Raw genomic sequence first — 14,874 nt, forward strand, 5'->3', positions numbered from 1 at the left:
TATTTAAGATTTCCAGAGAGGAACATGGTATAAAACTCAGGTTAATTTAAATTAACAGAACAGAAACTATACATAATGAAGATGACCAATTAATGCTACCTAAGATGTTTAATTCACATGTCAATATTCACAGAGTGTTAAAATATAAAAAATACCATCAGTAAATGAAGAAACAATTCAGAAAAAATGATCCTCACTCACAATTTAAGGAAATATAAAACCTATACCACTAGACACTTACTAAAATAAATAAAACAGAAAATACTCAATGGCTTTTTACCTTTCCCCAATAGTCAAAAAATTATTTAAAAAGTAAAAAGCAAAAGTAATCAATCAAAAGTTAGCAATGTGCACTGGTAAGGTCATGTGCAGCAGCTCAGTCTTCTGGAAGGGGCATGTCAACACTGCAGAAAAGCCATAAAGAGGTGCCTGCTCTGTGCCCCTGCAACACCACGCATGCTGCAGAATTTCATCTTGCAGAAACTATCACACACAATAAGAAAACAGCACATACACAACTAAAAACTGAAAACCACAACAATTTCTCTCAATAGGAAGATGATTAAGTAAATTGCCACTGTGGAAAAAAGAAACATAGCAACTACAGGCAGAAAAATATTACATTTTTAAAAAGACAAAATTATATACACCCAGAGTAACAGCATAAGAGTACAGTTTGAGGATGGAGATATCAGAGGAAATAGTGAGCTAAATACTATTTGTGGAGGCAACTGTGAGTGGTCAAGTGAGGGTCCAGACACTGTATGTACATAATCTCATTTAGGGTTATTTCTCACAAAACCTTTACGGGATGGGTATGACTTTTCCATGTTTCACAGTTGAAACACTGAGGCTGGGCCTCCCCGGTGGTGCAGCAGTTGAGCGCTGGGTTGCGAAGCTGCCCGCAGCCTCTGCCGCGCTGGTTCGATCCATGGCTGCTCCCCGGCCACTGGAGGAGTGTCCCACATGGCGCGCAGACCTCTCCTGCCGCCCGCTGCTCCCCTCAGCAGTGTACTTCGGTCCTTCTGCCTGCTCTGCTCCCCGCTCTGGCTCTGAATTCTCTCACCCTCCTGCGCTTCTGACTGTACCCAGTGCTTGCATAAATAATAAATAAATAAATCTTTAAAAAAAAAAAAAAAAGAAACACTGAGGCTCATAGAGCCCAACTGTCTTGCTTAAGTCACAGACCTAGTAAGTTACAGAGCTGAGGATCTATGTCCAGGGGTGCAAGACTCCAGTCCTCAGCTAATTTTCCCCATGTCCCCAGCAGAGAGGGACTATGTTTGCCTGGGCCTACACACTTGTACATGTAGTCCTCAAAGTTTGTGGACTAGCAATGTGTAGGCTGGCCATAGGTGGGCAATATGACAATGTGTCACTTAGCTGGGTAGTCACATTAACTGGAATAAGCCCCGTCTCAGAGAGGGTACTGAGCATTCCTAATGGGAACGTATTTGGGGGGCACATCCAGGACACTGACATCAGAAGTACAGGTGGTCCCATGTATATGTAGGCCTAAGAGAAAGAAATCATCCTCCCGAGATGAACTTGGATCAGTGAGGATATGTGCCCACTATAAGCAAGCTGGAAAGGAAAGTGGCATCATGGAGGTGTCACCTTCAACCGATAGCCCAGCTGAAGATGTTATACTTGGGGTCACACAGGACTGCCAATTGGTCCCTAAAGACAATGATCTGAAAAGGTGCCTGAAAACATCCCAGGTGGATGCAGTGATATTAAATGTAACCAGGATCTCATGGTGGGGTCCTTAAGCTGCTGACAACTCAAAGACAAGTACAGGAAGGTGGCACCCAAGATCCAACTGGTAAGAATGGGTTTGGGAAGAGATAGGAAAGCACCTCTGGACTGAGTTGGCAAGATGCTGCCAGTGAACATCTGAGGCTGTAGTCAGGATATCTCTGGTCTGGTATCATGCTAGTTGCTTATGAGCACTTGGAGATGAGTCAGGGATCTGAAGAATGTGCAATGAAGAAGGGCCACAGCCTCAATGGGGACTTGTTGATAAGATGGGGCTGAGGGCAAAAACCACCACAGAGAGGTCATGCCTTGAGCCAGGTCTGTGTCTCAGTCCAGAACACTGCATGGGGGATGCAAGATGAAGGAGGCCTCCAGCTTACCCAACACAGGGGCACAGCAGGGAGGGTCCAAACCTTAGACTCTGTGGTAGAGTGGCATCAGGGCCTAACTGGAAAGGAACAGTGGCCATTGACATCAAAGTGGAGGGTAATGATGTAGGTCAGCTACAGCAGACCCTAGGACTGCCCACAAGTCAGACCACAGCCCCTCTCCTCCTGATACCCACACTAGCTGTGAAGGGAAGAAACCACAGACAGAAGAGAGATCGGTAAGGCACTGTTTTCCCACTAAGGTAGGGCTCACATCCTTTCCACTGGAACTCAAGTGCCATGGCCAGCAGGAGCTGAACTCTCACCCTGACCACACTACCTTTCTCAGCTTCGACTTTATAAGCTTGGGACTTGAGAGAGGCTGTGTTGTTCTATTCTTCTATTGTTAGTATATGTCAGCTTTGTTTTCCATTTCAGAGTCTAAATTCCTTGAAAGTGGAGACTTGCTCTGGGATATTTTTGTACTCCCCAAGCTCAAGGACTATTTGGTAAATTGAGTTAAAGTATGCGCTCTCCCTTATAACTCTCATTAGAGATGTGTGTGTGTTGGAGTGCGGGGAACTAAAAAATAAAAGGATGTCCTAGCAGAAAGAAAAAATTCTCTGGAAATTTTAACATCTCAGTAAAAACTATTCAAAATATGCACTAAATTCAAATGAGTTGTGTTAAAATAAATCTGACATGTTGTTTTTCTAATATATATTATATATTCTCTTTGTGTGTACATGTAAATATATGTATTTCCATCGCTTACCATGCCTGTGCATTTCCCAGGACAACAGAATTTTGCTGTTCCTTACAATTTGTGCTCTTCCAAAATCTGATAGGAAAACCACACATTGGCTGGAAGAGCTAGTCCTGATCTTCCTTTCTTGTTATTATTTTTTTAAGTTATAGAAAAGTACATGCTCAATAAAGTGATCTGAAAATTTAAAGTGATGAGAAGAGGACTAAATATATATATATATATAACCCATCAGTTTTCCAATAAAAAGATTCCTTTCCTAACATTAAAACCATGTTTCACTTTGATATATCTTAACGGGGACAGTCCATGTCACCTAGGACTAGTTTAGGGGAAGACATAAGGATTCTCCAAAGGACAGAATCTGCCTGGTTGCTTAAGGCAGATCTTTTGGGCTATGCTCTGACTGCAACATGTTTATAATATCAGCCTGAACAACTCTGAACTTTACTGTTTCTTTTGGTCATTCTGGTCCTTTTGCTGCTGTGACTCTCAGTCAAACATTGCTAGTGTGAAGAAGGAGACCCATGCTGACCTTTGCTTTCATTCCCTTTCCATGTGACACAGACCTCTCATTAGCCTGCCCTCAGAGAACAGGCCTTCTGTCTTCCCTGGACCTTCTCCAAGTCTCTTGGATTCTTCTAGAAGTTGGGTAACCAGACTTGCAGGCAGCATCAGCAAGGATCAGACAAGCCATGGCTTGAATAGAAGGGTCAAAGAACCCTGGATTGTGCCTTGCTGAGCATTGACTCTGCAGGGGACACCCCTAAGCCAGTTCATATTGTCGTCCCTTTTTTGGAGAGGAGGCGCTCATGTATGTAGAGGACCCTAAAAGACAACTAGAAAATCTGCTTAACAAGCTGGAAAATCAGTATTATGGATCTATTGTAGCCTCCAAAAATTTATACATTGAAATCCTAAGCCCTAGTACCTCTAGCCAACTCAACACGGGAACAAAGCAATAACCTTATTTGGGAATAGGATCTTTGCAGATGTAATTAAGACGTAAGTTAAGATGAGGTCATGCTCGAGAAAGGTGGGCGCTTAATCCAATATGACCAATGTCCTTATAAGAAGAGAAGCACACAGACACGCACATACACAGACACGCACGCACAGTAGAATGCCATGAGGAAATGCAGACACACAAGGAAGACAGCCATGTGAGGATGGAGGCAGAGACTAGAGTTAGGTAGCTGTGAGCCAAACAACAAGGCTTGCTGGAAAAACTAGAAACTAGGGGAGAGTGTTTGACCCTGCTGGCACCTTAAACCTCTATCTTCCAGAAGGGTGACAGAGTAAATTTCTGCTGTTTAAAGCTTAGCCCAGTCTATGATACTTTGTCACAGCAGCCCAAGCACACTAATCCAGTGCAGCCCACAAATGATGGTGTACAGAAGTGAAGTGTAAAACCTGAAGTGCACTGCAGTAAACTTTATGACTAAGGTTATTCTATGTCATAAGTCTACAAATTATTCAAATTTAAACCACATGGATATTTCACACATTCCCCACATTTACCTTTGAGCAGTCTGGTTAAAAAAAAAAGGCGGGAGTAGCACACTGATTTGCCCAAATACATTTCAGTCAATTACAGATTCACACTATACAGAGCTTTACCAGGAAAGCTAGACCATTCCCGACTCTAACACAGGGTATAAATATCAGCAGGCTTATTATTGCAAAGGAAAATGCCAATCTTATGGTAAAAATGACTTGGCTGTTCAGCAGAAATAAATTGTACATGGTTAATAGTTAACCCAGGGCTTATCTCTTGCAACTACATATGAAGAACAGGACCATTTAGAAAAATAAAATGAGACTCTGTCCTTCTTTCTAAAGGTTCTATCAAAAGAAACCTTATCTCAGCTTTCTATAAGGTTAGTTAATAAGCTTCCATTTAGTGTTTGTTCATGGTGAAAATTTGAGGGAAAGCCCTAGGATCATTTGACCATATCTAAAACAATATATAACCACAGAAGCCATCACTCCCCACTCCACCCACTTTTAAATCCAAGTATCCTTCACTGTTTCTATAATAGAGCACATCTCTGGCAAAACAAGCTGCAGTTCTGTCAACTTGCTCTCTTGTTCTTAATGAAATGAAATGAAGAATAACAAAAAGACACATTGTTTTGTGAATAATTATTAGTGATAAAGTACAATCATTTGTGACACAGCAAAGCATCATGATATTGACCAGCTTTTAAAAACCATCAGAATATCAGGATTGAAAGAAAAATAGAGGAGGGTCATTTGGCCCATACTGGGTCCCTCCTGTCCCTTCTCAGAAAATCTGAACCCCAGACTAAAAACGTACCGCACAAATGAAGCAGGTATCGTGCCAGGTGTGCCCCAGGGCTTCGATAAACTTGTCACCAGCCTCCACAGGGAAGTCACATCCATGACACTTGGTGCTGAACAGGTTGATGTAGTCTGAAATGAAAGCAGAGTGAGGACCAGGCATTCAGGCAGTCAGGCAAGGGCCACTAGACTCAACACCAGGACAACCTTCAATCACTGGGCCAGGAGCATTGAACCTAACTGGTTACTTGTCATCTTGCAACAAAATACTATTATATGACTGCTTAGTCTTTCCTTTCCCAATAATTTGCATTGTATGGTATGCAGATTCAGGCTTAGTCACCACCCTGTGTTTGTTTGATTTGCAAATATTTTCTGGAACTTTCAACAAGCTGGTTTTCTCCTCTTCTCTGTCACCTCTTACAGCCCAAACAGACCAATCCCCCAAAAGAATTGTACTTCTTAACAGTTATGCTCATTTTGGAAGAGTTATGGCCCTTTACACTTTAAAAAGTTATAGAACGTTCTTTGCTTGGTCATCCTTCTGTCATCCGGCATTTGTGTTGCTAATAAATTTTCACTACCAGAAAGTGTTTGAATTACTTTATTGGAACATATTCCCCTGCAAGAAGATAATCCAACCAAGGAGATAATAATAACTATGTATAATATTTTACAGTTTACCAAGCATTCACACAAAAGTGTTATTATTCACTAGTATCTCAACGTCAAGTTCTGTCTTTAGTTCTCTTTGTACTCCCAGCACAGCTCCTGACACACTCGTGTTAAATGAATGAGTGAATGGATCAATCAATAAATCAATAAATCAATCAGCCTATCTTCACAGAATCCCTCAGAAATTGAACAATAATTGTTTTTCTGTTTGTTTTGTTGATAAGGGAACTGAGGCAAAGAGAGGTGAAGGGTCTAGCTAGGATCACACCCTGAGACACAATGGTCAAGTCCCATGTTTCACTGCACCCACCATAGAACTCTTCCAGATTCTTCTAGAAAAGTTTGATGCGGTTACCAAGCCTTCATTTCCTCTGATGTGTGCTTGTGTGCTCACCACAGCTCTGCAGCTAGCTTTTTCTAACAGGGATCTTTTGCTTAGATAGACTTGTGGGCAATATATATGTTCCCCCATGCTGAGAGGGAGTGTGCTGTGGGGGGTTCTCTCTGAAGAGAGAAAGATCTGGGTTCAAATCCCAGCTCTGTGAGAGGATTGTTCTAACATGGGGTAAGTCATCTAACTTCTTCATGTCTCTATTTCTCTAATGGGAATAACTATAGTATCTAACTCGGGGTTGTACAAATTAACTAAGATAATTTCTGTGAAGTACTTGGCCCAAATACCAAATACATTAGCACTTATTTTGAATAACTTTATAAATACTAAAAGAAGGGAAGGGATTGTTATTTGAGTGCTTACTATGTACCAATCCAGTGTTAGTGCTTTCCTATGTTTCTTGTTTAATCTTAACAGCAATTTGGTGAAGAAATATTATTTCCATTTTATTTATTTTTTTATTTCCATTTTAAATATGAAAGTGGCTATAGAAGTTCCATCTCACAGGTAGTAAGGAGGCTGATGGGCTCCAAAGTTCATCTTCTTTCCATGACTTTATGCTGTCTCCAGTTATCTATTTGCCATTGAGCTTTGATAAGTTATATCTCTTGTATATTTTTTCCAGTGTAAGACTTCCTCTCTTGGATTTAATTATAGTTTGTCATGCAAATCCTTTTATATTTATTGTAGTTCCTAAATCTTGCTGCTGACAAAAAAGCTTAATTTCTTCAGCAGGCAAAAATTTATCACCTCATCAGAGTTAAGAAAACATTATTCTGTTTCTTTTAGAAAGTTTTTCTAAAAGGTTTACAGTTTGCTCTGTGCTCTGTAGGAACTTCCTAGTGTTCTTGGGCTGCAGGCTAACACATCTCCACTTGAGTGCAAGCCCTGCACCCTACTTCTGACTTCTTTCTCACTACCCCCAATCAGTTTCCAGATGCCCTAGGCTCTCTCCTCCACATCCTGACTTGCACTCACCAGGAACTAGACATAGAAAACCTTCCACTTGCTCTACCTCAATCTCTGCTATCCTTTTGCCTTCCTTCTAGGAAGTCCTCATTCCCACCCCAACCAAGAGAGATAACATGGTCTTCCTGAGGTCTTTGCCTGGGATTCTTTCCCATTCATTTATTCACTTACTCACTCTATCCTTATCTCTGTTCATTTCTGTGATGGCATGTCACATGATGACTGGTCTGCTTGAGTCTTTAGGGGCAGAGACTGTCTCCTCTATGCTTATCACCTTTCACAGGAACTGGAGTACATTTGATGGATAAATGATGAATGGGAACAAGAAATTATTTGAAAACCTTATTTAAAAGTGACTCTTCCTGTTGTGCAGTTTATGGTTTTCCACAGATTAAATGCTTACAATGGTTTACATTTATTTCTGGAATGTCTAGTCTGCCTACGGATTGACTTTTTCTGTTTTAAACTTGATTCTGCATGATCTGGAGAACTGCCATTTTGTTTCAAAATTTGATAACACACTTCTGACCCTAATACAGTTTTAAAATCTGACATTTTTCTTCATTTATTGTACAAAAAGCAAATGCATCTGGTACTGAATTAAGTTTGTGCATGGGCCTTTCCCACCAGGAGCATAATCTAGTCCCTCATCTATTTACTCCTTCCTTTATTTCTCATATAATGTCTTTCTAATTTTCTTTGACTAACTCTCTTCTGTGTAAGTTGAATTAATACCCTGTATTTGATGGATTTTATGTTATGTAAAAATCACAGATGCTCTATGTTGAAAAAGGGCTTAATGCTTTCCTACAGCAGGGTTTCTCCAACATTAGAATCATCTGGAGGTTATAAAATATAGATTGAACATCCTACCCCTCAGAGCTTTTGACTCAGTAGAACTGGGTGGGACCTGAAGATTTGTATTTATAACAGGTTCCCAGGTGCTGCTGCTGCTGCCAGTCCAGGGACTACAATTTGATCCCCAAACCTAGTTGACTACGAGAATTACCTGGGTGGGTTGGGGCTCCCCATGGAATTCTGTTTCTGCAAGTCTGGGAATTTATCTGTTATACGTCTTTAAAGTTCCTCCGGTAACTGTGATACCCTGCAGATCTGGGCACTCCTCAGGTGCAGGTCCATCTATAAAGGGATGCACCCCTCGAGTACTCTTACTTGTATGCAAGAAAGCATATATAAAGTCATTTTGTGTCTAGATCCTATCATTATGAAGATTTGATAAGCCTCCCTTCTGTCTTCTTTCAAGTTATTGATAAAAATGATGACAAGGTACCAGAATGAGACATCACCTTACGCTCTCAAAAAAAAAAAAAAAAAAAAAACCCAAAAAACAAAAAACAAAAAACATGAAAATAACAAGTATGGGCCAAGAGAAATTAAAACCTTTGTGCACTGTTGGTGGGATTTTAAAATGATGTAACTACTATGGAAAACAGTGTGAAAGTTCCTGAAAAAATTAAAAAAATAAAACTCTTGTATGATCCAGCATTTCTACTTCTGGGCATATACCCAAAAAATTGGAAATAGGATCTTCAGGAGATATTTTCATACCCATGTTCATGGCAGAACTATTCACAATTGTCAAGAGGTAGAATCAAATGAAATGCCCATCAATGCATGAATGGATAAAGAAAATGTGATAGATACACATGGTGGGATGTTATTCAGCCTCCGAAAAGAAAATCTTATCATATGCTATGAATATGGAAGAACTTTGAGGACATTATCCTAAAGGAAATAAGCCAATCACAAAAGGACAAATAAATGAGGTATTTAAAGTAATCAAATTAATAGAAACAGAGAGAAACTGATAATTGCCAGAGGCTTGGGGAGGGGAAGGAGGAAAAGTATGTTATCAGTACAGAGTTTCAAATTTGCAAGATGAAAAATTCTACATATTTGTGAATATATTTAACTTTATAGAACTGTACACTTAAAAATGGTGAAGATGGTGAATTTTATGTGTTTTTATTTATTTATTTATTTATTTATTTATTTTTAGGATTTATTTATTTATTTATTTATTTATACAAGCACTAGGTACAGTCAGAAGTGCGGGAGGGTGAGAGAATTCACCAGAGCCAGAGCGGGGAGCAGAGCAGGCAGAAGGACCGAAGCACACTGCTAAGGGGAGCAGCGGGCGGCAGGAGAGGTCTGCGCGCCATGTGGGACCCTTGCCCGGTGGCTGGGGATCGAACCGGCGCTGCAGAGGCTGCGGGCAGCTTCGCAAACCAGGGCTCAACTGCTGTGCCACCGGGGAGGCCCTATGTGTTTTTTTTTAGACACACACACACAATGTCAGAACCAAGCACAATGTCCCATGGTATGACAATGGAGATTTTCCTCTACACTGACTCCACTATTTTATATCAGGGGCAGGTTAATTTTACCTGACTTGAATTACTTAGCAGTCCTTTCTTCACCTTGTTTGTAAAAAGATCATTCTTCATTATATTTAACAAGCATACTAAATGTCTAAAATAAAATAAAACATTTTCTCTTTCTAAAATAAAAATTAGATTCACCTTTGCATTTCAGTGACTCCCATTACTTAAGGAAGAAGTTTAAAACTGTGCTCCTTAGAGAGCTTTGGTCTCCTGGCCCATTACAGGAACCACGCTCTGCACATAGCATCTCAGTTAATCCTCACAGCAGTCTCTGCAGGAGGAGGGTTAGGTGAGGAAACAGATTCAGAAAGGGTAAGTATCTTGTCCAAGGTCATACTGGCTGGAAGTGGTCCAAGTGAGGATGACGATTGCTGAAGCTCAACCTGTTTCCCACTGTCTTCTCGTAACATTAGACATCTCCTTCCTGGATCTTCTTACTCAAAGTATTATTAAAAATCTGTTTTAGGGGGGGTTGCTATGGAGAGATGTGCAGTGGTAACAGCAGAAATCTATTGTTCTTTCAGAAACTTCAGACACAACTGTTGCTTATTACAATTATGAAAGCTGTAGTGCTCTTAGTCAACTAATAATAGCAATTTGTGTTGGTACAATAGCACTTCTCTCAATTATCAACTATTTCCAAAGAGAAAAGACAGGTGTTATCTTCTTCATTTTACAGGTATGGAAACTGAGGCACAGAGTGACTAAGTACTTATTTAGAGTCATTCAGTGAATTTCAGAACTGGAAAGAAAATTCACCAGAAACTGGAGAAGTTTCTTTCATAATCTATAGTAAGGAGGAAAAAAAATTTATATTGTTTTGCTTTTCCCTTCAAGGAACTGGAATGGTTGCTCCTTTCTGATTTTAAAATAAACTCCTTGACTGTGTTTCTCTTTTTTGCCCTCAAATTTGCTACGCAGTCACTGCAGCTCTGTTATTCTTCACAATCAGCAGTCCTGTTTTTCCCCTTCTACTTGGTGCTAACTTTCTAGCTCTGCTGTCCTAATGTTCATGTCTATGCGGCCTTTGTTGGAACCTGCCCCAAGCCCTTTACTGAAAGAGGCCTGCTACAAATAAATGAGTGGGTGAGGGAGCGAGTGAGTGGCTAGTTAATCAGGAGGCCCAACTCTCTAATAGAATGCTTTGTCTCCAGAATTTACAATAATTTACTTAATGTTAAGAACAGAGAAACTGAATTCAGACTGGGAGGCTGTGAATGAACGTCAAAGAGTGGTAAACATCACAGAGGGAGGACACAGCACATTCATGGATTGATGCCTTACTCATGTTCTCTGGGTTATTCGCACTACAACTCTGTAAGGCAGGTGTTTATTTCCCCTTTTTGCAGGTGAGGAAAATGAAACTCAGAGAAGTATAGTGACTCATTCAAGGTAACAAAGCCATTCTGAGGTGGAGCCTGGAGCAGAACCTACTGCAATAGAATGAAGTCCAGAGTCAAGGCCTTCTCAGTGGTTTCCAAAGCAAAATCATCTGAGAGGTTCCCCAGGCAGTAACAAGATGCCAACTTGTGAGCCACATATTTGGTGCAGGGAAGGGAACTGAGCTACACATACCCCTCCCCACTCAAGGAAAGCTGCAAACAAATGGGCAGGGTAATAGTTTAATAAGTGTCTTTTGAATAACATGAGCGTGCAATTCTGCCATTGGGAGCCTCCTGAGGGTTCACTATGAATGGACATAGGCGGGAGTTCCTGTGCCTGCACTTTCTCCTAAACTGTGGGGCGACCTCTTGAAGCATAGTGGTCCTACCTTTCTCACAATAGGGCTCCCCATCTTCCATGTGGAAGAGGCTATTCCCAAAGGGCTTCTTGCAGGCTGCACAGATGAAGCAGGTGGTGTGCCAGGTCTGTTTCAGGGCATGCATCACTTCCTGGAGGTAAAGAGACTCAGCTTAGGACAGCAAAGTCCAAGGGAGAGAGGGAGCAGGGTCCCCTCATTTCCACCAGCCCCCCCCCCCGCCCCAGTACCTGGCCACTGCTGGAGCATTGCACCGGACAGCAGGGCAGAGAACCCAGGAAGGAGGGCTTGGACACTCTGAGGAAGAGCCCAAGAAGGTGCAGAGGAGGGAATCCTACTCATGCAATATTGCTGGGTGCAAGGTTCTATGGGTGCTTACAGAGAAGGTTCTATGGGTGCTTACAGAGGCTGGGAGGCTTAACCCTCCCACCAGACCTGGGAGGGAGGTACTGCTTATTACTGCAGGGCATCAAGGGTCAGGGTCACATGGGGGTGACTGGTGAGGTCAGACTGGGAAGTGATAACTTGCTTTGCAGAAACTCTGCCGTCACTTCAAGCTGTGTGGCCCAGGGGTGTAATCATCTCTTGCTTCAGTTGTTTGCTCCCTAGTTCATTAAAGGCAAACCTACCTCTTCTAGGATGGAAATGGAGTTGCTTTCCCTGTTGGCAGCAACTTTCTGGCTTCCTATTGGGGCACTGAAATCTTGGGTAGGGGGAGAAATTGGTGGAGTTTGGAGAAAAGACAAGGGTCTGAGGACAGGAATGCTATCCACTTACCCCCATGATTTTGGTGTTGCACTTGGCACAGATTGGGGCAAAGAACTGCTCGTAACACCGTTCACAGTAAACATTGTTCTGCTCCTCCACAAAGCACATGTCTGCCAGGGAGGTCTTGCAGTAGGCACAGTTGAACTCTTCTGGGTGCCAGGAGCGACCCATGGCTACCAGGAAGGGGCCCCTGGGGAAACAGAGAATAGCACCCACTATGGCAGCCCAAAAAGCTTGAGACCAGGTATTTCAAGACCCCCAACAATAATCATACTTTGATCCAAAAACCATGACTTTTGTGACTCTTCTAACGAAATTATGTAAAATTCAGATAAAGCTCCATGCAGAATCCACTGCAACCATTGAGAAGTGGGAAGCCACTCAAACACCCACCATCTGGGACCAGGTTAGTATATTTCAGAATAGCCATTCAATTGACCACAATAATTATAACAGCCAAAGCAATGCTATGAAGTAAGTACTATTTTGATACCTATTTTCAGATAAGGAAACTGAGGCACAGAAAAGTTAAGTTGTTCAACACTATAGGGCTAGGATGGTAGACCAAGTAGTCTAGTTCCAGATTAGTGGCTGGACTGCTAACAAAAGTGGGATAAGGAAATATTTTATATTTTAATCTTTACTTTCTGGATTGTTCTAATTCCTCTCCAATGAGTTTAATAGTTTTACTTTTAAGTAAAAGTATATTTTTTGGGTTATATATTAGCTTACCCTCCCCAACACACACACACACACACACACACATCGACATACTATATTCAAACAAGCACCACCCACAATCCCTGACTAGTAAATGTGACTAGACATGTTTCCATTTCGGTGTGGCAGATCCCCCCAGACACCTGCACAATAAGGGACCAGTCTATGGAAAGACCCAGAAACAACCCTAAAGGGAAGGTGGGTCAAAACTAGAACTGTTAGTCAGCTTGCAACATGCCCAATAAACCTACTGACAAGACCTGTGATTTCTAGAACCTGGCCTTAGCTCAAGGGGGAGGTCCTGGCACCAGGCAATGCCCTGGGAGCTTCACCCACTTACCTCATGGAATCCTCCTAACTCACCAGGGAAGTGGGTATCTCACTGGTATAGAAGCTAAAGCTCAGAGCGGGTCAGGCCAGATGGTTAGCCCAGAGGGACCTGAGGCTGCCCTGCAATCTGCCTTCTCCCTACACCTGCCCTCCCACATGCCCTGATCCACCACAGGGCTCACGCATCCTGAACCCTCCCCCCACCACCTCCAGCACCCCAGCACAGGGGCACACTGGACTATACCGAATGATGTTGTTGCAGTGACCGCAGAGTGGAGTTCGGCTACTGGCTGGGAAGCGCTCAGCCCTCTGAACAATGCCCCTGGCAAGGGGGGCACCTGTTGGGGTATAGGCCCCTCGAGGCAGAGTCTGCTTGCTGATGGAGGTGGTACCCTTGCCAGGGGCAAACTTCTGAGAGAAGTTGTCATCTGTCACCCATGGTGGGCGGCTAGCAGTCTCCGCAGGGCCCCCACTATAGGCCCCCGAGGGTGGGGGGTTATAACTTGGGGCAGGTGAGGGGGTATAGGTCGGTGCTGGGGAAGGGGAATAGGTGGGGGCAGGAGAGGGGGTATAGGTGGGGGCAGGAGAGGGGGTATAGGCAGGGGCAGGAGAGGGGCTGTAGGTAGGGGCAGGTGAGGGGGTGTAGGCAGGGGCAGGTGAGGGGGCATAGGGAGTTGGACTATAATTGGCGCCGGGGGATGGGCTGTAGGTAGATGCAGGCACTGCAAGTTGAAAAAGAAAAATGTGTTAGGAATTCATTTCCCTTGCCTTTCCCCACCCCAAGCCAGAGAACCGTAAAAGGTGACTTTAATATTAAAGCAGTACAATTCCAATTTTTATGAGAGACGTGCTCTTGGACTTCTTGATGCCTCAGATTAGAATTTGCAGCCGGGAACCAAGTGAGATAAAGAGCAGCAATCAGAGCCGGGGCCCTGGGCAACTCCAACAGGGTTGGGAAAGGGATACAGCTATAAATATCTGCAGCTGAGTTGGGCGGGGCTCAGTCAGGCGGGAGCCCAGAGGCCTGCAGAAGCCAGGCAGTGGAGGGTGGGAGGTGTCGGGCAAGGTATCTGGGTCCCCTGAGCTAGGAAAAGGGTGGATGGGAGTGGGTTAACTTGGCCTTGACTGGAAGATGCTTTCAGTTAGACTCTGACCAGTGATTTGACAATTGAAATGCCTAGTTGCATACTTTTGCTGAAACTGGGCCTAGTCCAGCATACAGGACAAAGCTGATGACAGGGCAGTTGGGCTTTCAGGTTCAAGTTTCAGGTTTAGCGACAATCTTTTCTTGAAGATCTTGGCTTGGTCTGTGTTGGGGAGGAATTCCATCTTGGTTTGATTGGGGTGGGGGGTGAGGGGGCCTTGAAGTACTCCTTCAGAGATGTTGGGTGACAGCCCAACAGCCCAGGTCTAGCCATTCTCTCTGAAGACCCTCCTCCAGCTCACTGAGAGCTGAAATCTCTGTGGGATGACAGCACACAGGAGCATTGGAACTGCTCACTCAGAGCCACCCCCACCCCCCATGCCCCGACCTTCAAACCCCAAGTTTTGAAGTATTCTGCTGTCATGTCCTGCACACATGGTCCCGCTGGCCTCCTTGTCCAGTGAGGAAGGTTCCAGAGCCTCTTTTCAGGTTATAATCTGCTGTTCTGGAAAGA

General features: G+C 43.1%; 1 protein-coding gene across 3 annotated transcripts in view; it reads right to left on the bottom strand.

The window, feature by feature from the left end:
* LDB3 (LIM domain binding 3) overlaps positions 1-14,874 on the bottom strand; it is a 60,168-nt gene that overhangs the window by 2,983 nt on the left and 42,311 nt on the right. For all 3 annotated transcript variants that reach the window (XM_037496769.2, XM_054690335.1, XM_054690334.1), the window contains 4 exons: positions 13,461-13,938; positions 12,176-12,356; positions 11,411-11,531; positions 5,213-5,328 (listed from right to left, as the gene is read on the bottom strand). In XM_037496769.2, coding sequence (XP_037352666.1) covers positions 5,213-5,328; positions 11,411-11,531; positions 12,176-12,356; positions 13,461-13,938 — 896 coding nt within the window. The remainder of the gene's footprint in view (positions 1-5,212; positions 5,329-11,410; positions 11,532-12,175; positions 12,357-13,460; positions 13,939-14,874) is intronic.

This window comes from Talpa occidentalis, unplaced genomic scaffold, assembly GCF_014898055.3.
Source record: "Talpa occidentalis isolate TD23 unplaced genomic scaffold, MPIMG_talOcc4v2.1 talOcc4.8, whole genome shotgun sequence".
In the NCBI taxonomy this organism is placed as follows: domain Eukaryota; kingdom Metazoa; phylum Chordata; class Mammalia; order Eulipotyphla; family Talpidae; genus Talpa; species Talpa occidentalis.